The following is a 27924-nucleotide window of genomic DNA, read 5'->3' as shown; positions in this document are numbered from 1 at the left end:
GCAGCAGCAGAAGCCCTTGCACTGGCAGGTTGGTGGACACAGCTTCATTCATGACTGCCTCAAAATACAGGGTGAAAGGGGATCCTTTCCCCAGCCTGAAGGAGATGCAGAAATGCCTCTCAACAGAGTCCTGATGCACCAGCTGCTGGAAGGCAATTTAACTGACGTTCCTGCATTTGCAGGTTACAAATGGCATTCTAGCTAAATCATCATATGTATTTTTCCAGTAAGGCATGAAATCAATGAAACATCATTAGATGAGAGAAATTAATTGGCTCTGAGGCTATCATGGTACTCACCACACCCGCCGCTTCCCTTTGCATAACAGGATCATGAAAGTTCTTACCAACTAGTTTATTTAAAATCTTCATAAATAATGTACCCTTCTCATTTCTACTTACCCTTTTGCCCTTCACACTTTCTCTTTCTTCTCTTTCTTAGTCTGCATTTCTGTTAGTTTAGGAACAACTAATGGTCCAAATGTTAATGCTAACCATCTTCCTCTTCCATTCCCTGTAATGGGAGAGAATGGTCCCGCATAAGTCTTTGCATCTCCACTGTAATAAACTAGCCAGTTGTGACATCCCCCGAATAGACTGAAGACAGATTTGAAATTTAAAAAAAAAAAAAATAACAAATCTGTAAATAACCTTGTGATACTCAAAGACTGACTGTTACAATACTTAAATTCTGTAGCAGGCTGTGAATTTTGCATCAGTGCTGCAGTTACCCACAGAAAACAATTAAGTTTAAAAGATGAGCAAATAGGACTGCAGTGTGCTAACTTCACATGGCCACACTTACAAAGCTAGTAACACTTTACAGGCTATAAGAACAAGTTACCTCAAACAGTTCATGAAATTTATCATTTTAGGCCACCAATTTACACAAAGTTGCCAAGATAACAAATTTACAACAATTTTTAGTGTTTAGTTTTCATATATTGTTACATAATTGTTAGTGTGCTATGTATATTGTAGTGGTAAATATGTTGCACATCAATTATTAAAAAATCATATACTGTTATTGTTAATTACTTAGATTTTACCTTCATAAATCTGAACAGTGGAGAGTTTCTCTTTACAGACCCTATACTTGTTCTTTAAAAAAGGTCAGCTGGAATCCTGAAATGCTATTGTTTTCTCAGGGCCTAATGCTACCCTTCAAGCTGTATCCAACAAGTGGCAATACCAAACCATCTCCTTCTCAGTGGGGAAAAAAATATTTCACCAAGAACACACTGATGTAAATAAGGTACATTTAATCACTCATTGAAGACTTAATATACAGAAAACACTAAAATGCCAAACATTTTGTTAAAAGGACGTAATCATTACATGGAATGCTAATGTACATCTTTCTCCCTTTGTAAATATAAATGTGCATAGATGCAGTGATCACTGGCTGAACACGTAGTTCTGGACATTGCAATGAACATGCTTTAGTAAGGGCAGATCTTTGACATGGTAAGACAACTTATCTGTGCATTTGTAGCAAAACAAAAATAACAAATATGAAAGAAACAAAGACAAGTATTTATCATCTGTTTTCTCTCAGATTATATGATTTAATCTAGAAACCAAAGTGGGCTCTGGATGCACTTTTTAAACATGACACAGTTTACCAGTGCTAAAGCTCTAGAGGGGTGCACATATAAGGAATTTGCCTCTTCAAAAGCACAGGCACAAGCACAAACTCAGTCACTTGTTCTGAGTTGAGGTCACTCCCTACTCCCAGGAACTAGCTGAAAGCGTCTACATTTAGACCCTGATTTTTTCTATTTATTTTTAAAGTTTTATTCTTGACTGCAGGACCAATGGCTACAGTGCCAACAGTTACTCAGCACATTCCCGTTACACTTCTCAGAAGATCTGTCCCCAGAGGAAGCAAGTAGTTTCTTAACTGCTTTTCTTACAGCTTTCACAGAGATGCAAGAGCTGCGTGTTGCAGACCCACATTGCCCATTTAGCAGACTGAGGCAGAGAAATTACATTGGTGCAATGGATGTGGTAGCCGCCATAATCGAAAATGAGTTCTTTAACTTACTTATCCAATTCTGACAGGAAGCTGTGTCTGGGGCAGAATCCTGTTGCCATTTCGTACCAGCAACACTTACAAAGGTGAAGGGGAAAAAAAATAAAAATCTCTATCATCTGTTCTGTTTACTGAGCTCCAAGTAGGACAATCATTACCCACACTGCAACTTAGGCAAAAGTTACCCTGCGCTTCTCTAACCGTTACTTTCACCAGATTGCCAGAGCAGGTTCAGGATTAATGTAGGATGACGCTCCTGGTCCATGTACAGAATAAATGGAAAGAAGATAAAGCAGCATAAAGTATATATCATAACAAAAAAAAAATTCCAATTCTCCATTTTCACTGGCCTTTTTTCATTGGTGCTTTGATTTGCATGATTTTCTTCACTATGTAGCTCAAGGGTCCTACCAGGTAGCACCGAGAGAATGCTCGGTACACGGGGACAGCTTTGTGGAGGCTTCTGGTTTAACCATAACCCCAGTCATTGTCGACATCACTTTTCCCACCCCTCACCCTGCAAAGCACCCATTCAGACCAACTAAACTGCAGCCAACTTCAAACATTCCTCCTTCTTCCCTGATAACTCTGTGTGCTGGGAATGCTGGCAGTTCAGGGATCACAGGATAACTGAAGCTGGAAGGAACCTCAGGAAATCTCTAATCTGACTCGTTCCACTGCTTGGCTGTCCTCAGGGTGAAAAAGCTTTTCCTTATATCCCATCCAAATGTCTCTTGTTTCAGTTCATGCTTGTTGTCTATGATCCTTCCACTATGAATCACCCTGAAGAGCCCTGCTTCACTGAGCAACAGGACCCCATGTCCTTTTCTGCAGGGCTGCATCCGAGGCAGCCAGGGCCCAGCCTGCTGTACTGCAGCATCGTTCTACCTTCCCAAATGCAGGACTTTGCATTTGCCCTTGTTGAACTTTGTAACATTTCTGTCAGCGTATTCCTCCAGCCTGACCAAGTTCTCCTGAATGGCAATCCTACAATATGCTTTAAGAAAATTCGGAGTAAAGACATCCATCAGCAATTTTGGCACAGGTGCAGAGATTTCAGTACTGTGACCAAAACTAAACTGCCTGCAGAGCTTAAGATGCAGAATCCCTTCAGTATTTCACAGCTTAAGAATGTGGTTTCCTTTGGCAGCCCACAGACACCACCGCTGAAACTGGTCTCCAATCTAAACAGTCTACTGGCTGAAGTCCATCGCATTCTCATGTCTCTTTAACTCATCCCTATAGTGGCTTTACTTGGATGACATTTACTTTTGTCCCATCGTGTTTACTGTTGTCATCTATTTTCTGAGTGTCATCACTGGTGATAATAAAAATGATAGAGGAAGAGCTGAAAGTCACTTTCTTCTTTGGCCTGTCCCCTGCTTTCTGAGACATAACTATTGGTCGTATTGGTTTGTCATTCCCTGTTGCTGGTGTCTCTTTCACAGTCCTCTGGAGTCTCATCAGGCGAAAGCACAGGAGTTGCAAAAGGCATCGTCGAAACTGCAAGTCAGAATAAATAGAATGAAGTTACAACTTCCTAAGTGTTCACTTCCTAAGTGTTCACTATCGTGTACGATCCAGTGAAGACAGCAGTACAGTAAATGACTCAAAGTAACAGATTTCTGCATATCTCCACCTTGTTCCAAGTCAGTTTCAGTGCTGTAACAAACATGGTGGCTTTTTAGTGGGTACTTTTTTCTCTACGCCAAAGAGCTGAACAGGATCAGCTAGCCAGTAGAGGGCACTGAAATGCAATTTAACGTTTTACCAGCAGCAAGATCTGCAATTGACAGTCTGCAAAGAACAAGAGGTCTAGGCTCCAAAGTGTGCTATAGGTATTGTTCCTGTATTCAAAAATCACACATATGATCCAGCGGGGGAAGAATAGTCTCAGAAGCACTTCACAGGAGGATGCAGAGGGAAGGAACAAGGGCAGGAAGGGGATACAAAGTGATGTTTTCTTCCTTTTAAAATTCCAGACCCTGAAGTTACTTAACAAAAGCATTGAGTATCACAGATGTAAAATGAAATTTCAATGGTTGGTAACACAGAACTAAAATGTTCCCATTAAATATGGAAGGAATAGAAGTCTTTCAGCTAACTAGAAGCCACTTATGATACAGGAAGTCTGTCCTGCCTTGTGACTAAATAATGCGAGGTATTCAGTGAAAGCTCGCATCAGTATATAGAATGATAATTCCAGTAGTAGCGCTGTTTTAAATGCTCCAATTATGGTCTCCCCTTCACAAAGCAAAGCATTCAGGTGTGGGGGTTAAAGGGTGCACTTGTTCAGTAGCTCCATGGCTGCACACACCTAAAGTTCAAATATGATCCTTTGGGGAAATTCTCTGGTTTTACAAGAAATAAATGGGCAGCTTCCTCTTCTTTAATAACTCATAACAAGACATGCTTGGAATGTATGAAGAGGACTTAAAAAAACAAAACCAAACCAAAAAACCCCACAACAACAAATGGGGTGGGGGAGGGAAACAACCCACCTTTTCTCTGAGAAGGGAGTAGGACCATCTTTCTCAACAGCCTTCTATTTAGCTGTGTTAAGGATTATTCTGTATTACCCTGCATAGCCAGTGACATTGTTTTTCTAACTGTTATGCAAGAAGCTCTCTGACATGCCAGTTCGGAACAAGGTTTTGTTACAGGAAATTAATCCTCCTCTGACACAGGGGAGGCAATAGGTCCTGTTGGGAAGGGTACCTGGAAAGTTACAAAATGACAGAGAAAGACAATCTGGTGCAAGAGAATGGTCATGTGGAGGCCTTGACGATTTCAGAGATAATGTGGTACCTCTAGGTAGCACGGAAGTGAAAAGGCATAAGCACGTTAGAACAGGTCAGATAGAAGGGTATTATAGAGAAGGATTCCTTCTGATGGCAAAATAACACAGAAGATAAGCAAAAATATTATCAGTTTGGTTTTAATCTGGCATTAGAGATGAATGAGAAGTACTTCACAATGCATCTCCAATAAGTGTGTTCAGCTGATTCGTTCTTATCCTGGCTATGACTTTACTAGCATTGTGCCTGGTACCAGTTTGATTTGCTTCTGGGTATCAGAATGTACAAAATCTTTTTCAGATAAACTACTCAGCCTGACATCTAGGTACAGAGTCAGTGCCACTGGATTAAAAAAATCACCCTGTTGAAAATTACTCTTTTTGAACATTATTGTTGTTAGCTCCCCATATCCAGGCCAGCTTTCATATCATGTAGCTGCGTAACCTTGGATCAGCCTGCTGTGAAATGAGCTGTGGGGGAAGAACTGCAAGATGCCACATTGGGGTCCTCCTGCCTTCACTCAGGAACAGCATTTAAGCTCACCCTTGCCCTCTATCCTGGCCTGAGCTGCTCTGCAGCTTTTGCCTGGATGCCCACCTGGCTGATTGGCCCCACTGACTTTGCTGCCTTGTTCTACAGGCTGGCCCAGGGTGCTGATGGCAATTGCAAACCAGTGTAGGAAATCACAGAGAATTCCATCTTATAATAAGCTAAAAGGAAATGAAAACCCAGGGAAGTCCTTCTAGCAATCGTTCATGGTTTTTTACCCTTTGTCAAGTGATTCTATTAAACTCCACATATCTTTAACTCTATACAACCTTGGTTTCAGAAGTTTACAATGTGCATGTTACACTTCCAGTTAGTGTTCTGGGTTATAGTGAAGCTATTTTAATGTCTAAATAAATTCACCAATACTGCTTAACTGCATTCAGTGGTTATCTTCACAGTACTGATGATTTACAGAAAGATGTATAGTTTTCTAGTTTCCACGTATTTGACATGCCACTGATAACTCCAAATACTTCCATTCTCTCTTTGCTCTGTAAAGCACTGAAATAAGCTAGTTACCACCATTAAATCATCAGTCTACTTTTCATAATGAAGACTACAAAAGCAGACAAAAATAAAAACTTGTTTCTCACAGATAAGTATGTCTTCTTAACAGTATATAATTTGTCTCCAAAAAACATTTCACTGTCATCCACATGAGATTCTGGCTTTGAATACAACAAAGCTCTGAGAAATGTTACTGTTGTAATATTTGAAATACTATGCTGAGTTGTTCAATCCTTGTGTTGCCATAATGGAAAAGTCAGAGGCAAGTTTTTTCTTCCTAAAAAGCAGATACCAGATATTCTGAATTTTCTCTGATGGAGTTCTGTTGTGGTAAGGGAATGATTCAGATGAGGTTTTCTAGTTGTAATCCATTTCATGGATAAACTGTCAAAACTAGACACTTAAATTTTGACACTCCTTCCCCTCCCTTTCATGTGAGTACTCATGTATGAATTCAGACATTTAAAATCCAATTTCTGATAAGATAGTACTTTAAGCACCATGAGGGATTTTAATTCTACTAGATCTTTACTATTTATCCTAGCTGCTCAAATTTTTTAAAAAATCTAACCTTTACAGATTAAAGTAAATCAGATCTAAATTCCACAACTGTGGTAGTGGCTACTAATTGATCAAAGAGGAAAATCTTTAATGTACCTACCTTTCTACTCATAAAGATATAAATGACTGGATTATAAGCAGTGCTTGACTTGGCAAAGAAAGATGGGATGATAGCTACTGTTGGAGTTACAAGGTTGCTATAGCCATATGTTACCAGGAGGGAGACCACTGCATAGGGCATCCAACAAATAAGGAACGTGGAGATCATTAAGAAACACATTTTAGCCACCTTCTTTTCATATTTTAGAAGTTTGACCACTTGAACAGTCTGGAAATCTTCCACACAATGAAGCTGTAGAAGAAAGAGATAAAATGGTAAAGTAAAATAGCTCTATATTTTACTTGAAACGGAATAGTTCCACATTTATTTATAAATAAACTAATTTGCTAATTTATTTTTAGGCACAGACACTATACACATTATCTTGTGAACCACAATTCTTCTGGAAGTTTACAGAATCACAGAATCACTAAGGTTGGAAAAGACCTGTAAGATCATCAAGTCCAACCATCAACTAACACCACCATGCCCATTAAACCATGTCCCACAATGCCTCGTCCACACGTTCCTTGAACGCTTCCAGTGAGGGTGACTCCACCACCTCCCTCCGCAGCTTATTTCAGTGTTTCACCACTCTCTCAGGAAAGAAATTTTTCCCAATATCCAGCCTAAACCTCCCCTGGTGCAACTTGAGGCCATTTCCTCTTGTCCTGTCGCTAGTCACTTGGGACAAGAGACCAACACCCACCTCTTTGCAACCCCCTTTCAGGAAATTTCAGAGAGCAATAAGGTCTCCCCTCAGCCTCCTCTTCTCCAGGCTGAACAACCCCAGTTCCCTCAGCCACTCCTCATAAGACTTGTGCTCCAGACCCCTCACCAGCTTCATCGCCCTTCTCTGGACACGCTCCAGCACCTCAATGTCCTTCTTGTAGTGAGGGGCCCAAAACTGAACACAGTAGTCGAGGTGCGGCCTCACCAGTGCCGAGTACAGGGGCACCAGCCACTCCTGCTGGCCACGCTGTTTCTGATACAGGCCAGGATGCCCTTGGTCTTCTTGGCCACCTGGGCACACTGCTGGCTCATATTCAGCCGGCTGTCAATCAACACCCCCAGGTCCTCTTCCATCAGGGAGCTTTCCAGCCACTCTTCCCCAAGCCTGTAGCATTGCATGGGGTTGTTGTGACCCAAGTGCAGGACCCGGCACTTGGCCTTGTTGAACCTCATGCAGGAATGTCATGCTTCCCAGACTTTTATTGTGTATATTAAGTGTAAAAATATAATCTGAGGAAAAATAGAATAGCAAATCTACTGGAAAACAGCAAATCCAGTGATGTAACAAAACATGCTGCATTTATGATAAGTATTTTAGAAAACTAGCTTGCCCTCAACCACTGGCATAAGCAAGTTCAGTTTACATTTAGTGGTCCTTTGTCTGACTAGTTAGACAATCGTGTAGATTTGTGTCATCTACAATGTTTAGAAGGAAGAAAAGTTCATAAATAGATTTCTCTGTACTGCTCTGCCACTTAGTTTGTTACCCTAAAATTATGAAATCTCTATTTAAAGCAGAATACTAGGCAGCAAGTCCCAGTGTTATCTGACTGAGTCATAAAATGAGGAAAAGATGGGACATGTACGTGAGCGTTCGCTCTAACAGTTATGAATTGTGCTAATACTGGTGACGACAAACTTGAATGGGTCCAGACTAATTACCTGCAGAATATGAAACATAAACACTTTCTGACACTAAAGATCTGGACTGAATTAAAATGGGTTGCCTTAACATGGAAAACTGTTTTAACAGGGCTTAATCTCCACTTTGAAGAGTTATCTTCTCTTCACTTGAAGGTTATCTTCTCAAGAGTGGTAGGGAGGAGAGAGAGTTCTTTCAGCAGGAGAACTGCAGAGTTTTCTTTTCCCCCTTTTTCAAGGGAGGATCTGATGTGGATTAGTGAGCATGAGCAGTTCCCTAACCTGCCTCCCAGTAAAACTACACAAAAAACAGACCTCGGTAGCTCTAGGTTGGTTCTCCTCTAACCCTACATCCTTTCTAGTGGTGTTTGACACAGATGAACATTAAACATTTGAAAGTTGGAATAGGAAGTGAGAGTGCAAATTTAGGCTCTGATCCAAGCTTAATATACAGCATCAACATTTTTCACTGAAAATATTACATTAAGAGAAGTCTTACTTGAATTAACTTACCATTCTTACTGCATATAGAATATGGCCATAGCAATAGGCCATAATCCCAACAGGTGCTACCAGACAGCCAAGGAAAAAAAGGAGCACAAAGGAGGTATCATTGGGGTCTTTTGACTTCCAGTCCACTGAGCAACCTAATCCATGAATTTCCAGTGTGTATCTGTTCCAGCCCAAAAGAGGTGCTCCAGTCCAGGCTAATGAGTAAAGCCAGATGTATGTGATAGCTCGCCAAGACCAAGAGAAGTCAATCACTTTTGCATGGACTACTCGAATGTAGCGTTCATAGGCAAGAACAGTGAGAGTCATAATTGAAACAATTCCTGTAAGAAAAATAAAGAAAAATCAATTAAATCACTCATAAACATTCCAAACTGGACTGAAGTCCTCTTGATAAATGTTTCCTTTGCTAGCAGGTTAACTCAAAATTAGCTAGCTCATATTATGAATCTAACACCAATAAGCTTTTTGGGTGACACCCCATTACTCACTAACTCAAACAGTATCACTAACTTCAGAACTACTCAGAGTAGGGTGCTGGCATCTGACCCATAATGTACAATGGCCAAGAAGTAGGACAAGGCAAAAAGAGACGAATGACAGAATCACTAAGGTTCGAAAAGACCTGTAAGATCATCAAGTCCAACCATCAACTAACACCACCATGCCCATTAAACTATGTCCCATAATGCCTCGTCCACACGTTCCTTGAACGCTTCCAGTGAGGGTGACTCCACCACTTCCCTGGGCAGCCTGTTCCAGTGTTTCACCACTCTCTCAGGAAAGAAATTTGTCCTAATATCCAGCCTGAACCTCCCCTGGCACAACTTGAGGCCATTTCCTCTTGTCCTGTCACTCGTCTCTTGGGAGAAGAGGCCAACACCCACCTCTCTGCAACCCCCTTTCAGGTAGTTGCAGAGAGCAATGAGGTCTCCCCTCAGCCTCCTCTTCTCCAGACTGAACAACCCCAGTTCCCTCAGCTGCTCCTCACAAGACTTGTACTCCAGACCCCTCACCAGCTTTGCCGCCCTTCTCTGGACACACTCCAGCACATAGCTAATAGTTCTTCCTAAGCATTACTTCATTAAGTGAGAGATCATGCTCCAAGGATTTTTGTTTGTTGGCAATTGTGGGATTTGGGGGGTGTTGGGTTTTTTGGGTTTTGTGTTGTTCCTTTTTAAGGAAAAAGCTGTCACATAAAAATGCGATAATCAGCAATAACAAAATCTGTTGGAGCCTAGGGAATTCAGACTTGAGACTGCAGTCAAAGAAAGCCTTCAACAACTGAAAGCATAAATATGCACCTTTAATGTGAATAAAATGACTAGGAGAATTCCAACGTCTTTCAAGATTTCCTGGAAGTCTTTGCATTCAAAAGAACAACCAGGAAAGCAAAGTGTTACGTTGCTGAATGAGTCCCATCTGGAAGACATTGGGTTATTTCGAGTGTCCTTTCCTATCTTGCTGCTATCATAAAAATATCAGTCTTCATTTCAATAATTTGTGCACTCTCTTCCTTTTCTGTCCACCTCAGCCCCACTACACAAGCTCATATATGCAGCCTCTTAAACAACAAAAGGGTGTATTTCACAGCACTCTGTGAGATTATACAAATATTGTGTCTAAATTTGTGTACATTTTATCTAATACAAAGCACAAGTATTTTGTCACGTATAAGCACAGCATTTCATTTTTTTCATGTACATTCATATTTGTCATAACATGGTTTATATAGCTGTGTGAAGGTTAAACATGCAGATTTCACTGCCAAAGAGAGAATAACCCATTATATCCAGTAAAAATCTTCAAAGGTTATCACAGATATCTGATCTCACTTTGAAAAATAGATAAGCATTTAAGGAAGACAAATTAACAATAGCACACTCAAGCACCAGAAACATGGATTTTAGGAAGACAACTAAGAATAACAAAATCTAGAGCAAGACACAGCCTCTGTGTCAAGGCATTCAACAGCAAAACCAGCGTATTATTAACCCAGTATCTCAGAGCAGTATATGCTTTAAGATATCTAAGAAAGTTACTTTATCCTGCAAGTATTAGAGGATCCCCTTTTTACAGGTAATGAGTTTAGAAAGCTTTCTTGATTAACTTAAAGGATTCCCCACTCTAAAGGAAAATGTTGCACATTCTTGTCATGGCTCTCTTCAAAATGAAACAATGAATTTTTTTTTTTTTTTTTAATATCTACATGTTTTGCCAGTGTTATCTTTAAACCTTCATCACAAAGAGAAGTAGATATTGCTGGGCATGCAGAAGGCAAGGCATGCTGCTTTCACAGTTAAGTTTTGTATAGTTTTGTGGGGTTTTTATCTTGTATGAGTCATTGCTATAGAATTTCGTTTTCATGGCTTGAAAGAGAAATTAGACTAGCAAATGTGGATTAGAGTGTTTCCAAAAGACTTAAGGTTTGGTAGGTTGGTTGTTTGTTTTTTTAATTAAGTTGATAGGAAGTCCATGCCCTTTTTCAGGGCCTAACATGCTGAAAATGCATTGAAGAATGTAAATCTAAGCAAGATCTTCGCAGGAATTAGAAAATAATCACAGAATTATATAGGTACTATTCTACACTTATACTAGTCAGGCAAATAACTTTATACAATCAAATGCAGTCTACTTCCTGAACACAAGGTAAGACAAGAAGTTCCCCTCCCATTTCTCTGTGCCCAAAGATTAGGAATTACAAAATTTTACTTCATGGTTATTAAAATCATCCACAGACATGTTTATGGAGGAAAATTCACATCACTCAACTGTAAGCTCAGTTTGCTTACCTTCCTTCTCCCTACAATGGTATTCAATTACTATTGTCCCTGTGTACTCCTAGTATTTCCCCATCGATTTTTATGTATCAGTACTGAATTCTGACCACAACAAAGTAATCAAAAGCACACACACTTGGTTGAAAGTACAGGTGTTCAGAAGCAATAATTTACTGAGTCCCTGACATTCTCAAGAAAGTCATTGGAAACTCAGTATCTCTAAAAATTCATACTTACACATAGATCTTTAAACAGATTTGATCAAGCCCCTTTCAGTCTGAAACTAGTGCTCTTTAAAGCGATAATTGAGTTTTCTACCTGAACTGTAAAAGGAACCTTGGTTAGCCCATTGGGCAGTGGGTAGTGAAATGCAAATCCCTGTTCTGTTGGTATTCAAGAAATGTCTGGTAGCATGCAGGCAGGAGGCAAGAAATGCAGGTCACAGCATATTACAGTAAATTCCTCTTTGATGCAGGATCTCTACAAAGTCATAGCTGTAAGAGTAGAGGTTGAAGTAGTTAACCATCAAAATAGAAATTGGAAACAAAATGCCTTCCCAGGATAAGACAAAATGTAGGGAATTTTGTCCAAAAAAAGCCCCTCATGTGCTGTGGAGCTATGGCTGCCTGTTTATTTGTGGTAGATGACATGCAGAAATACCTGTAAGGACAGGAATACTGAGATCTGCCCTAAGGAGATGAGTTTTAAAATGTGTATTAGAAAGATAAAGTCCATAACTAGGGGAAAAGCACATTAATTCTGGTGAAGGGTGCTGCAGATAACACTGTTTAAGAGTCATTTGGGTTTTGTCGTTCTTGTTACTTCTACAGTGGGCTACATGACAGAGGAATTCATAAGAAAACAAAATTTCAGTGTGTTCAACAGGTAGAAGCTATCTTGCGAGTGTGCATCGCATCTAAGTAAACCTGTTTTTAAATGGGTACATAAGCACCTTTTAATTCTCAGATGAGGGATTACCAAAAAACTACGAATGAGAGGAATTGAACTACAGGCAGCATCTCTCAGCATTTGGACATTGCGAGTGGAACAGAAATAGCCAGAGGAACAACTTCCAAGTAGTGTCAACAGCATTTCAGAAGCTATTTAACTTACAGGAGTCTCTAAGATTGCACTGCTTCTTTTGGTCTCTCCTCAAAAAAAAAGTATGAACAGAAGGTATATGAAATACTACTATACTCCCATAGAATGCAAATAGATTTGTTAGAGTTGTAAATTTGATTGTCCATCTTTTTAATACAGAAATTCTATAGAGTAACTCTCATGACTTAAGTTAAACACCCATTACTCCATAAGAGTCTAGTAGTTGGTCTTTTTTAGAACTGTTTCCATACACTTGACATTAATCCCAGGCCTTGGGAACAAAAAACCAGGTTGATGCAAACACAGACCCACCGTCAGTGAAGGAAGAGTTGGTATGTGAACTATTAGAAGAGCATGACCCCTACAAATCAATGGGCCCTGACAATATCCACCCGAAGGTGTTAAGAGAGCTGGCTGACATTGTTGTTAGGCCGCTCTCCATAATCTTTGAGAAACCATGGAGATTGGGGGACATCCCAGAAGACTGGAAGACGACTAATGGCACCCCCAACTACAAAAAGGGCTTAAAGGAGGATCCAGGAAATTACAGGCCCATCAGTCTTACTTCAGTCCCTGGGAAAGTTATGGAACGAGTCCTCCTGGGGGCTATCACAAGTCAAATGAAGCACGTGATTGGGAAAAGCCAGCACGGATTCACCAAGGGCAAGTTGTGCTTGACAAACCTGATCTCCTTCTATGACAAAGTAACCTGCTCAGTTCATGTGGGGCGAGCAGTAGGTATTGTCTACCTGGATTTCTCCAAGGCTTTTGTTACAGTTTCCCACAGCCTCCTCCTAGAGAAACTGATGTGTTATGGTTTAGTGATCTGTGCGGTGGGTGAGGAACTGGCTGACAGGCTGCACCCAGAGGGTGGTGGCAAATAGCTGCTTTTCAAACAGGCAACCTGTGACAAGTGGGGTCCCCCAGGGATTGATATTGGGCCCAACGCTGTTTAATGTCTTCATAAGTGATCTGAACGATGGGATTGAGTGTACCCTGATGAAGTTTGCTGATGTTACCAAACTAGGCGGGGAATTGGATACTTCGGGAGGGAGAGCCACCCTGCAGGAAGACCTGGACAGGCTGGAAGAGTGGGCTAACAAAAACCTTATGAAGTTCAAAAAGGACAGATGTAAACTCTTGCACCTCAGAAAATATAATCCAGGAGTGCAGCACAGGCTGGGATCTACCTGGCTGGGGAGCAGCTCTGTGGAAAGGGGCCTGGGGGTTCTGGTGGACAAGCAGCTCAGTATGAGTGAACAGGGTACTGCTGCAGCAAAGCAAGCCAACAGGATGCTGGGTTGCATAAACAAGGGCACCACCAGCAGAGATAAAGAAGTCATCATCCCACCCTACTCAGCGCTTGTCGGGCTACACCTGAAATTCTGTGTTCAGTTTTGGTCCCCGCTATGCAAAAAAGATGCAGACAGGCTGGAGAGGGTCCAGAGAAGGGCCGCAAAGATGATCAAAGGACTGGGAAGCCTGTCATATGAGGAAAGGCTGAGAGAACTGGGTTTTGTCCAGCTTTGAGAAAAGAAAGCCTAGGGGAGACCTTATCACCATGTTCCAGTATTTAAAGGGTGGCTACAAAGAAGGTGGAGACTCCCTTTTTACAAGGAGTCACATGGAAAAGGCAAGTGGTAATGGGTACAACTGATGATCTTAAAGGTCTTTTCCAACCTAGATGATTCTGTGATTCTATGATTCTAAGTTACTCCCAGGGATATTCCAATTAGACACAAAAGGAAAATTTTTCACAATGAGAACAATCAGCCATTGGAATAATCTCCCCGAGGAAGTGGTGGATTCCCCAACATTGGACACTTAAGATTCAGCTGGACACGGTGCTGGGCCATCTTGTCTAGACCGTGCTTTTGCCAAGAAAGGTTGAACCAGATGATCCTTGAGGTCCCTTCCAACCTGGTATTCTATGATTCTATTAATATCTTCATTAGTGTGCTGTATGATTTGATGCCTTTTTTTGAAAAAGAAATAAAGCTTGCAAAAATCTGTACAAGATAAAACTTGTTATTTTGATTTTACTGTGTAAAGTCTGTGTAATTTGAAGGTTAAGCCTGTGATTTCAAAGTGTCAATTGTTATTACCACAAGTTGCTTAAGCCCTCAAAATACAAGCAGCTGCACAACTCCTGGTTATACCACAAACCGAGGAGCTCTTGCTTTTGGTAGAAATAATGACTGTAATTCTTGACAACAGTTTTCCAGCTTGTAAAAGTTTCAACTATTTCTTTTATTCCTAAATCTAAAGTGTAAAAAAATTGTCAAAAGGTAGAATCTTCAAAACTGTCAAAATTACTTAGGAGCTTATGTTCCACTAAAAGTCAGTGGATCATAAGGTGCAGTTTTGCACTGGGGGGCGGGGGACGTCCTTGTTTATTAACAGGACTTCAGTACAGGCAAGGGCAAGACTAGAACAGAAAACAATTGAAATTCCCCCCCCCGCCTTATGCATCTTTTCCGTTCTGCATCAATATGCAACCAAAGCACATTTGATATTTCTAACAAAACCTTTGGGAAGGCAGCAGCACAGATTAGCTCATGTAATTAGAATAGCCTCCTGGACAGACCATTAAAGCATGAATTGACTTTCATATCTGTGACTGATCTGCAGCGACAACTGGAAACCTTATATGTTATTTGAGTTTCCCAATTACTGGGAATTTCAGCTATTCTGTGTGCGCACTTTGTGGCAACAAATTCCATTATTAAGCTGCAAAGCCATAAAAGCAGAAAATGCCCAAGCATCTCCTACAACTCTAAGTAGCAAGAGCTGGAATATGCCTGCCACCTCCACATGTAATGATATGAACTAATAATACTCAAAGTGGCAAAAATCCTGAAAAAGTCTGTTCAAACTCAACGTGCCACAGTCAGTGTGCAACATGCATTTTGTCAGTCTGCAGGTTTTTTCCATATGTCAAGTTTTTTCCACTGTCAAGTTCTGAACAAATTTCTACACAAGACAAAATAAAAAAAAATTAATGAGTTACTTATATATTATTTGGGTAATTACCTGTACCTCTGCTGCACTGATCCCAATGATGGAAAATTTCTTCTCAAATGAGGACATAATAATTAAATGACAAGTGCAGAAGGCAAGAGTTTATACATTTTGGTAGGTGAAATTAATTCACTTGGAGATCAGCTCTGATGTCAAGGGATGGTTTCAAGCAGCATTTATGACATATTCAACACCCTAGAGAGTACTGCTGGAACTTTACAGCTCTTGGTTATCACAGAATCACAGAATCAAAGAATCACTAAGGTTGGAAAAGACCTGTAAGATCATCAAGTCCAACCATCAGGCAACACCACCATGCCCATTAAACCATGTCTCAGAATGCCTCATCCACACATTCCTTGAACACCTCCAGTGAGGGTGACTCCACCACTTCCCTGGGCAGCCTGTTCCAATGCTTCACCACTCTCTCAGGAAAGAAATTTTTCCTAATATCCAGCCTGAACCTCCCCTGGTGCAACTTGAGGCCATTTCCTCTTGTCCTGTCGCTAGTCACTTGGGAGAAGAGACCAACACCCACCTCTCTGCAACCTCCTTTCAGGAAAGAAAGCAATAAGGTCTCCCCTCAGCCTCCTCTTCTCCAGGCTGAACAACCCCAGTTCCCTCAGCCGCTCCTCATAAGACTTGTGCTCCAGACCCCTCACCAGCTTCGTCGCCCTTCTCTGGACACACTCCAGCACCTCAACATCCTTCTTGTAGTGAGGGGCCCAAAACTGAACACAGTATTTGAGGTGCGGCCTCACCAGCGCCGAGTACAGGGGCACGATCACCTCCCTACTCCTGCTGGCCACACTATTTCTGATACAGGCCAGGATGCCCTTGGCCTTCTTGGCCACCTGGGCACACTGCTGGCTCATCTTCAGCCGGCTGTTGACCAACACCCCCAGGTCCTTTTCTGCTGGGCAGCTTTCCAGCCACTCATCCCCAAGCCTGTAGAATTTATGGGGCTGTTGCAACCAAAGTGCAGGACCCAGCACTTGGCCTTGTTGAACCTCATATAATTGGCCTCAGCCCATCGATCCAGCCTGTCCAGATCCCTCTGCAGAGCCTTCCTACCCTCGAGCAGATCAACAAATGATTAACAAATGAAAGAGTTGCATTTCCTTTTGAGATTTTGTCAGTTACTTTTTTTCCCATCGTAATCTAGGATTTTATTAAATCTGCTCTATTAACCTATTAATGCAAATAAAAAAATAGCCAACAAATACGACATCTAAAGATGCAGCTACAGAGTAATTGTTAAATCTACATATAATTCATAGCTTTAATGACATACACCAGAGCTTTTCACATGACCTATCTAGATGCATAGTTCAAAGGGTTCAGTAAGAAGCTGTTCATTTTGAAGTGGCCCACAAACGGATTTAAGGGCTCATTTCTTAAAGAGCCTGCTTCTAATAAATTCCTGCCCCTAGCAGATGTATTTGCAGAGGTCCTGAAGTCAGTCTTTAATCAGACTTTCCATCTTCAAAGAAAATAAGTTTCTGAATCAATAATAACTATCAAATAAACTTGCAATGTACATGCTTATCAGTTTGCCCTTGAAGCCAAAGGTGTTACATCAAAATTATTTCTATAAAAGCTAATCCTCTAGATTGATGTATTTTGTTCCATAAGATAACTAGTGGATAAGGGTAAAAGGAGTTTCAGATACACAGTTAAAGCTTGAAACAAATACATAAAAATTCACCTTTGCATCATAGTTTCGTTAGAGGTAGTGCATATTTGCTTATTGTCCAGATTTTTCCCAGCGAATATCAATGAAGCTATAGAGAACGCTGAGTGAAGTTTATTGTGGTTCACTGCAAGGAGTTCACAAGTGAATCCTGAAGCCTTCATTCAAGCAAAATTCATATTAAACATTAATGGAGCCTCTGTACATAAGGACTTCATCCATTATTCACTTTGGATTTTAACCCAAAGTTTTCAGAATTATTTCATTCTGAAGATCTTCCTTTTCTGTATTAGGCTTCACTTCAAGCTCTTTCAATCATCTTTCCACTGTTAGTGGTTTCTTCTTTTAAAACATTGTTTTATCTTAAAGTTTATCTTGCATCCTAACAGGTCACTCTTTATGGCCAGTTCACAGTTCCATATCTTTGCCCAATATTAACACTAAATGCTTATGTCAGAAAGGATGGAGGGAATGGTTAGATGATCACAGTTAAGTGGCTTAAATGCAGGATTGTGTACAAAGCAATCAAAAGCACTGGTCATTTGTGGTTCTGAAAAACCTATTAAATTCATCTCAGTAAGACGTACATCTGAAATATGATGCGTTTGGTGGATCTGATGGGATATCTATGCTGAGCATTAAAAATTCACTGCTTTTTCTGTGGTCATTAAGCCTTCTTGGCATAACCTCTATTTAAAAACAATTAGATATACCATACACCTATAGTGACCTTGATTTTCAAAAACTATGCAAGCCTCCATAATGATCATAATTTAGTTTGGATGACAGATTCATATTTAAATTAGAGGAAAATATGGTCTTACTTGCTACACCCTTCTTTTGCCTACTAATTGAACTTCTAGGCAAATTTGAGCAGTAGTGGTACGGTATTAATTTCTCTACTTCCAGTCATAGTTGCATATTTAGATCAAAAATTACAAAGAAACTTGAAAGTTTGCTTCTGTAAAAAAAAAAAAATGAAAAATTCATGATGCTAACCTGAGTTAGCTAATTCAGGTTAAAACAGAAGTAAAAGAAAAAAAATGTTTTAATTTGTATTAGCAACTGGAATTCCACACTACAGACAAGTGTTGAAAACAACTTACTAACAAGAGTGAAAAATATAACCTTCTTGTTATGGATTTCATGGAGCAAAACACAGATTTATCCTCCACCCCTAGTATGGATTAATTCTTAACATTGATTTCTCCATCTTGACTCTAGCTGCGATGTCAAGCTTCAAAACAATCCCAGAACTTTAACACTAAAGAACAGGTGTAAGTGTTCTTTAACTACTCACATGCAAAATAAAGCACAGAGGCTGCTGAGCATGTACCTGGCGACACTGTGGTAACTATCCCTAGTATTGATGGTATCATTCTATGAAATTAAGCAATTTATGAGACTCCATATCCAGTGAGGTTGAGGCTCTCTGAGGCAGGGGAGGAAGGGGAAGGTGGTGGTTGTGTGTTGTCCTCAATGTTATCTCATGATGAATGGTTGCATGCATCTGACATTTAGCTTTATCCTGGCTAAGTCAGCAGACTTCAGGGTCTCTTTCATATGTGACACTCTGTATGGATCATGCAAGGCTAGGTCCTGGGTATTTCACATGATAAGCAGATGGAATATCCTTCAGGTATGTAACATGTCTGGCCTGATTCCACAATCCCCCCATAGCGCTGAGCAGGCACTTTCCGAGTGGAGCCATACCCTTATGCAGCAGTAGGAGCTGACTCCCAAAATGTATCTGATATGGCAGGAATAAAAAAAAAAAAAAGGAACCCTACATATAGTGTTACCTAGAGTAGACACACACACACAAAAAATCTCCTATAAGTAGAATATTTTTCACTCTCTCAAAGATTCTCTTAAGTCTGTTTTCAGAGCCAACCCTGCCATATTTCCCCACTTACACACATAAGCCTGTCTCATCCTCTATATTCCTCCATCTTTGGCATTTCTTTTTCAGTCCTGCTGCCTATGAACACATTCTTTCATATCACATGTTTTGGTGGGAGAGGATGGGAATACATGGCAGTAGCAAGTACAACTACTGGTTTTCTTCTTTTCATGCTCAGAAATCAAATTGAAAGGCAGAACTGTGACCATAAAGGATCTCAAGTCACAGCTACCATTAAAGAAGTGAGAAGACAGCCCATTCGTCCAGGGATAATAAATCTTGAAGCATCTAATACATATGTCAGTTGAGATATGTCAGTACTGCTACATGCCACTTTCTGGTGCCAGTCCTTTCAACAAATTGTCTTATTACCACCCCTGTGAAGCACCCATGAATCTTTTGTTTCAAGCCATTATCAATTAAAGAGAAAGACTCCATCTTCTCTCCCCTACCCCCCAATGCATTGATTTTGAGTCTGTTTTGGTTGTCTGGTAAACAGCAGGTAACAATGCCCATTGTAACCACAGAATATAACAGTGTTACTTGAGTTAATTCAAGTCTTGGCAGAGATTTGCCAAGAGCTCACAGATGCAAGGCTTCTTGTGCTGTACCCACAGAAATGCAGTGCTTTGCATAATGCCATACACTTTGGTGGCAGTTCTCACCAGGAAGAACCTTACCGTTTCTAGCCCACTACATATTCACAATATGCACGCTCTTGCACTGCTTCCAACTATCTCATATGTTTTATGCATGTGGATGGCTCCATTTTCCATGTACCATTCAGTTTTTGTGGCCTAGTGCAGAGGAAAGCACTGAATTTTACTTCCCCCTCCCCCAGCAGGTTTTCTGGAAATGATTTAGGTTTCATTCTGAATTGCGTATTTTAATATGATGAAATGTGTGTTGATTAAAAAAAAAGTCTGTTACAGAAAGCCATTAAGGTTATTGTTTGGATATTAGCTCCTGAAACGAGAACCTGTACTTTTTTTTTCGAGCAAGGGAGAGGTAAATATGGGAATTCATTACTTTGACTCTTAGCAAAAATATGCATTTCAAAACAATTTTTAGTTTTTACCTGAAACAAATTTTTTTATGCTTAAGGCTTCTTGAGATCTATGTATTTTGACTCAAGACTAAGGCCCAAGATTCTGAGAGCTGATTTACTGTACTAGCAAATCAGTCTTCCTGATTCTTTCTGAAAGATTTGACTGCTCAGTGTTTACAGATAATGCTTGTCTGATCTATAGATTTTCATCTCAGGAGAATACTCCTATCTGTAAGTACTGATTATAAACATAAACACTCTGTGTTTAGGAACTACAGATGCTAGTTTTAGCTCTGATTTAAGCCTGAGCAATTACCCTAGCATCAATGGGGTCATTCCCATTTACGCTGCATCGGTCAAATGTAGCAAAAGAAAAGCATCTTCTTGTTTAAGCCACTAGCATGCAATTTCTATGTTGCAACCCTTCCTCTTCTCCAGTAGCCAGCCACTCAGAATCAGGGAGGAATGATAACCTTTTTCTTGCTGTTTGGGGTTTTTTTGAAAGAAAATTCTCATTTTTGCCATTTTTTATTGTTTTCCTACTGAAATACTGCATTTGGTGTAGATTCGATTATGTCTCATATGTGATAATTATTTATTCTGTACTCTGGGATTTTCCAGGAGTCATATTAGTCTGTATATATCATTAAAATACTTAAGCTGCACAGTGTAGGTCATCATGGAGAAGACTGAGAATTACATCTGAGTTGCCGTGCATTGTCCCATGTGATGTGTGTATTCTGACTTTATAATCCTTAATTAGAACAAAAATATTACAAGGCCTTCAGAACAGAAGTGTTAGTTTCAACTAGTTCTAAACAACCGCAATTGCTTCTGCCCTCTCCATGCAATATACAACTTCCTTGCATGGCTTGTCATACTGCCCTTGAAAGCATAGCTTGTAATTGGGACAGAGGGGGTATCAGATATGTATTCCTGAAGACCCAGCATCTTTACAGAGCAACTATAGCATAATGTAGCAACTGAGATTCAACTCTGAGACAGACCATGACTTCTGTCAAAGGACATTATTTTCTACATCAGTTAATCCTTGACCTACATCCAAGTGCTGAATTTCTATTTTGCATACCTAATAAGAGGGGAAAGTCACTCTTCTGCAATCCCTCCTCACCTCCTTCACATTTGAAAAGCTAGACAGCAGCAATTTAGTAGAAGCAACTTCTTGTCCATGGCAAGACAAGGTGCTATGGCACTCTGTAGTTTTGTATTACAAAATATACAGCCAGTCTATCTGAATTCAGCAATTAGGTGTTACAATATGTTTTAGGCAACAGCTATATCACTTCTAATTTTTCAACAAATCTTAGCATCCGCAGTTAAATCTAGGTAGATGAAAATCACTTCTCCTAGACACAATAGACTTCAAATATATTTTATATACACCTTTCCTATAAAACTACAGTGGAATTCATCACCTCTTCCATATTCTACCCTGCAAGTGATTAATTCACTTTAAAAAAAAACTGCTAAAGCTGAAAGCATGCTGATTAAGTCTCCAGCTGTCTGTAACATAAGATACTAAAACTGTCTGCCGAGTAACCATAGAAAACGCTTTTAGTGAGATTAAATCAGTGCATATAACATACATTGGTAATGCAAGAGGGTGGCACAGGGCACCATTCTTTCAGTGTGCAGAGAAGAGCCTTAGATGAAGCAGCTAACAATTACATACAGATAAATGTTTTTGCTTTGTTTTAAAATAGGCTGTAACTGAAGCCAGGTCCACAGGACAGTCTCTGACAATTAATCCTTACTTCAGTATTATGTGTGTGTGTAAGAATGGGGAGGGGAGAAATCAGCTTGCCTTAAAACAAATAAATAAAATAACCGCAGCTGTACACGCTGCAGCTTTGCACAGGAAAGTACAGTCTGTAAAACTGCTTACAAGTTTTCCCATCCTCCAGTTCACATTACTGGAAGAAAGTATACACCTGGATCTCAACATTTACTTGGTAGCTCATCAAGATCTAGCTGCTGAATACCAATGGTGACTTGTCCAGAAGGGTCATAATACTTCCAATTAATTTGACATTAGGAGCTAGCAGTGTTTATTTACTCTTACAAGAACAGCTTACAGTTCGGAAGGACAGAGGTCTCTAATCACACTTCAGTAACACTAGCCTTTCAATCACAAACAATTAAGGTTTAATAATATAAAGCCTACCCCAGAGTACACCCTTACTATGCAAGCTTTGTCAAGAGACTGCCTCAGATACATGATTTTGGTGCATGACCATTCCTGTTATCAACCAGTTTTTCCACTCCTTTCTTCCCTTGTTCAATTAAACATATCAGAAACTGTTAGAAGAACACTACTGGCACATGGTGTAGTTGCCATTACTTGTAGCTGAAATGATTTATGCTTGAGAGGTACATATGTATGTTCCACATGATCAGACTATCTTACTTCTGAATCCTCAGGGCCTATTCCTACATACAGAAGGCATTAAAACAGACATCCACTGCCTGTGGATTGTCAGGATACAAACTTCTCTTGCACGTATCAAGTTCTGCAACAGCCACTGTAATTTTTAAAAATCATGTTTGCCTGTTTGTGACAAGTCTGAGGATGCAGATAAAGTTTATCATGCCCTGAGCTAGTATTCCACAATTAAACAAGTTACTGCTTCAGGTAAGAGGGTATCCATGTCTGTTAATGAAGACATTTGGGTATGTTTAGCTGCCAGGTGTCTTTAGCAATTATACCCAAAACCCTATGCTCTCAGTGATAGACAGCAAGGTATGAGTTGTGTTACTAAAGCAGATAAAGAGATTACACAGATCTCTACTATTTGCAGCTTGGTTGACTACAGACAGGGGAAAGAGTTACAAGCTTTTACATAAGGAGAGGGTGGCAGACTCAGTGGGACCAGCACAGAGTTGACTGCATACCTCCATGGAAAGGTGACCCTCATGGTTTAAATAATTGAAAGTAGCTACCATATTCCACCAAGGTACATCACCTGTTAAAAATAAATACTGGAACTCAGTATAACTAAGTTAAATGGGGATTACTGTCTAAGACAGACAACCACGTCATCGAAGCTTAGACTAAGACTTGTCAGTTAGTAATCTGATCTATGCCATTTTCCCCACACTAGTATATGGAGTGCTAAGAATGGCTTTGTAATAGCAAAGAGAAGCTCTTTCCATGGCCTCTGTTGTGAAGACATATGTACCTAAACCATATCTTGATTTCAGAATCTAATGAGTAAAAGAAAATTGGGATTGTTACTTGTGTGACAAGGACTGATGTTCAGTAGTCAAAATGATCAGTTTTGTACTGTAGCAAGCAGATCTCTGCACATTTTAAAGGCTCAATGAAAGTTCCAGAAAAAAATAGCCAGCAGTAGCACAAACAGCAAGTTCCGAGCTGTACAACACAACACAAGAAGCAGATATTACTACATGGGCTTGCCTAATGATAAAGTTACGATAATGCAGAAGTAGACTATTGCAAGGAACACAAAAAATAGCCATTTATTCCTAGACAGACAATCTGTAGTTCTGTTGCCACCTTCTCAACTGAAAAGTTTCAGAACGTGAACATCTGCTTACAGTCTGTTCTGGATCTCACATACCTCCAAACTGCTAGACTGGCTGGTAAAATGAGAAGCACTTTTACAAAGTAAATTTTCAGATTTTCCAATCCAAAATCCATAGGAGAAGTGTAGAGAGAGTCCTCTTCGTTGTTGTGGGGGGGAAAAAAGTTGTCAACATTATGTAACAAAGATTTCTGAAAATGTAGATGCTACCAGTTTATTTTAAGCACACATTCCACCTATGTATTGAAATCATATTGACATTCTTAAGAGTAACACAGAAATACCTTGATCTTGGCTTTCAAAATAGTATGAGAAAAAACCTTATAAGAACACATATGACAATTTAAAATAAAGCTGCATGATCATGATCTTCAAAGTGATTCCTGATTATTAACTACAGCAATTGGAAAGAATCCAATTTTTAAAACTTACTGAGAATTAACTCAGAATTTAAAGTGAAAATCATATTTTTTAAAAAAGCAGCTTTAATCACATGTTCCAAGCTTGTTTTCCATCAGAGGAACCTCTCACTTATAGGTCAAACACAGAAGACAGTTTACACCAAGTATTGGGGCTTAGGGGCTGTTCTTCCAAGAAAAAAAATTACATAAGGATTCTCTTATTTGAACTTAAGATTGAACAGCCTTTGGACCTGAAGGGCTGGTATAAAAAGCTCACATAGCAATGTCCAAGTTCGTACTCAAGAATGTAATTGCATAGCTGTAAATAAACAGGTTTTGGTCATCTAATGTAAAATGAGCTGGACTGAGTCCAATCCCAGCACATATCCACAGGAGTAAAGTAACCTCACAGCATCTGTTATGATTTAATAGACTCCATATGCATGGTATCAGAACTACCACCACTTTATTCTAGAAATGTCTTTACTAGGTCACTCTGGTTTACTGAGCAATTGAAACTGCAAAGCTGTAACTACTCTGCTTCGTTACTGAGAACTTCACTTTTAAAAGTTGCCAATTTTGTATGTCTTGTGATCAATGAATGTAATTTTTATTCCCAAAAGTTCCTCAGGGGATGGGGTGGGGGGGGGTGGGGGGGGGGAGGAGTGTTATTCTTTAAGAAGCACTGCTAGGTAATACATATACAAGAATTCATTACATTAACTTCCCCACCACCACCCCCATCACGGAAATAGCTGAGTTGGGCTTTTATATACAAGAGAAGTGTATTTATAAATATAATACCTAGTTACTCTGAATGAAATCTTCAATCAGTATCTTCACGACCACCAGAAAAAAAAAAAGAAACAAAACCCTTCAAATTACTGCTCTCTTCATAGACATATTACAAAATGAAAATAGAAGCTGTGGTGGCAATAGTCCAGATGGCAAACAGTGTGATGCTACCTGCAGGGCATAATTTTTTTTTCCTCTCAGTATTGACATGCCCCTGCTATTCTACTCAGTTAGGTGAGGAACCACTTATCTTCACAAACAGAAAAGAACAATCTATTTCCATCTGAGAATATAAAAACAATACCATGTACAAAACCAAAGCTTAGGATTACACATACCTTTATTAGGTTAGTATCAAATTAAAATAGCCAAGTTAAATATTTTCTATTACTTTATGTGGCAGCTGAACAAAGTAAATTCAGGCATCAGATATTCCTGAACATTAAGTTGTGCATTTACTCTCCACTTCCATGTGACAGACTACACACATGACCACACTTTTCTAATACATCATAAAAAAATTCTTCCCACTGAAACACACTATGGAAGAGGAAGATAATGTGATCAAGCACAGGGAGATGTAATTTTGCAAACCAGTGATGCTAGCTTGACTACTCTGTAGATAAGGCACATGACTTTGCTTACATTTATTTAATAAATTTGTTCCCAAAGAAAGGGATGCAGGAAAGCATCAACACTGAAAATATTTATAGCGACAAATTATGTAGCACACCCCAAAATAAATAGAAATTAGAAGATCCTGTGTGGTCAAGCAATTTGCTTGCCAATTTATACCTCATTGTTTCTATTTGTTCTATCTTTGGAAGATGGTAAGAGATTATTATAGTTTGATTTTTAACATTACCCCTACTATGCATCTTATTTTTTTGACCCTATATGGAAAATGCCTTCATAAAAAAATAGTAAGTATAATATACTAAGGGATAAAGATAGGAACAGAACTATACTTCCCTTCTCCTGTCTAAGCTTAATGTTCAGCTGCCTGGCAGAATCTGGTTGGCAGACACTCGAGTTTCTCAAATACTTGAACTGCCTGAGTGATGTAGACAGCCTTATGTTAACTAGGTTCTCTAGTACTTCCCCTGCTAACACTAGCAAACAAATGTCTGAGAGCTGTGCACCACAGAAATCATCCAATACCAAACCTTGCACACATGGCTAACTACACCCTGCATCCACCACAGCTTCCAAGACATAAGATTCTTGCTGCACCATGCAGCAGCGGTCAAAGCAATCATGAGCAACCATGCACCTTTGTCCCAGCAGCCCACCGAAGGCAGACTATAGTGCCATGTGAAACAAAGATTATGCAGGAAAGCTACAAAGCTTATTAAAGACTTGAATTTGCCTTATTAAAGCCAATTTTCAGTGCATACACATTGCACGGGTGCACTGTGATCCACCTCTAATTTATACACCTCTGCCAGAAGAAAGGATGCAACATGAGCTTTAGATTTGGTTACTGATTAGCCAAACACTTACTTTCACTATTAGAAACACAATGCTGTTCTTTTGCAGCATCCTTTATCAGTAAAAACAAAGCCATATTCCGTTTAACAGACTGCACGTACATAGCTGGACTGCAACCTATTCTTCTGCAGACTTCTGTAAAGGGTGTGTATGAATTTCAGGAAAGAAAACAGTAAAGAGCTTACAGGTTTTGAAAATGGAAATAGCGGAAGTACTCCTTTCTGCAGTGCTGAAAACCTCTTTTCATGGGAATCAGTGGTTTCCCAAAAATCAACTGTTATGACTGAAAGATAGTATTTGAATTTCACATATGGACAAAGAAATTCAAGGCAGTGCCACACGCTCTATGGACGGACAAGTCCGGACACCGGGGAGGCTGCACCCCTTGGGGGCTGGGGAGCACTGCCACAGGACGCAGCCAGGTTTCCATCTGTTACACCGAGGCGGGACAACGCTGACCCTACAACCAGAGTCGTAGGTGCTCCTTACCCACAGATCGCAGCGTTTCCTCATATAAAATACAGTCTTTTACGCTCATGAAGTCAGCGCAACACTCGGTCTGTTCGTAGACCCCCTTTAACAATGCTGCTGTCTTTTCCCCTAAGTTTCCCGTCCCACCGGCAAGGGCGGGAGGCCGAGAAAGATTCCTGACGAATTTACTGTTTGCTCCGGATCGTTGTCCTCAGCGCTGTTGACTTTCTTACCGAAACTCTGCCGCGCGGCGCCGCCGGGAGGGGGACCCCCAAGGCCGGCGAGCCGCCGCACCGCCCCACGCCCGCCCGCCGGGTCCCGGCTGCCCCGGCAGGGAGAGCGCCTCCTCCCGCCCTGCCGGGGCGGCGCTAACCGAAACGGGACGAAGGGCTGATCAAGAGAAGAAACTCTTGGGACGAAGCTGTGAGGGACGCGGCGGTCGCTTGGGGGAGGGGAGGAGGTGACGGTCGGGGACAGCTGGGGAGGGGGGACAGGGCGCGGGACCCCCGGGGAAAGCAGGCGAGGAGAGCGAGGGCAGCCGAGGGGAGGGACCCGGCGGGACAGGAGGCGACCGTGGCCCCATCACCCACCGAAGAGGCTGTTGCTGAAGCCGTCCCAGACGCAGCCGGCGGCGTCCCACACCCAGCGGCTCCTCAGGCAGGACATGAAGGTAAGGCTGACGCCGAAGACGGACACCAGCAGGTCGCTGAGGCTGATGTTGACGAGGAAGAGGTTCGTGGGCGTGCGGAGCCGCTTGAATTTGTAGTAGAGCACCAGCACCAGCAAGTTGTTGCACAAGCCCATCACGCCGATGGTGGCGACAAGCAGCGCCAGCAGCTCGTAAGTGCCGGCGCTGAAGAGGGGCCGCTCGCCCGGCACCTCCTGCTCCGCTGCCGCCGGCTCCGTGCGGCTTGTCGTGCCCGTGCTGTTCCCCGAGTGCAT

At 40.7% G+C, this 27924-nt stretch overlaps 1 protein-coding gene across 1 annotated transcript; it reads right to left on the bottom strand.

Annotated features, from left to right (window-relative positions):
• Window positions 1-2962: 2962 nt before the first annotated feature.
• Window positions 2963-27924, bottom strand: OPN3 (opsin 3). Its single transcript, XM_059835546.1, has 4 exons — window positions 27573-27924; window positions 8716-9035; window positions 6550-6801; window positions 2963-3537 (listed from the first exon to the last, which is right to left on the bottom strand). Exons 1-4 carry the CDS (start codon window positions 27922-27924, stop codon window positions 3274-3276), a joined length of 1188 nt encoding a protein of 395 aa, XP_059691529.1. The 3' UTR covers window positions 2963-3273.

This window comes from Gavia stellata, chromosome 2, assembly GCF_030936135.1.
Source record: "Gavia stellata isolate bGavSte3 chromosome 2, bGavSte3.hap2, whole genome shotgun sequence".
Classification (NCBI taxonomy): domain Eukaryota; kingdom Metazoa; phylum Chordata; class Aves; order Gaviiformes; family Gaviidae; genus Gavia; species Gavia stellata.
This window is presented reverse-complemented; position numbering and strand designations above follow the sequence as displayed.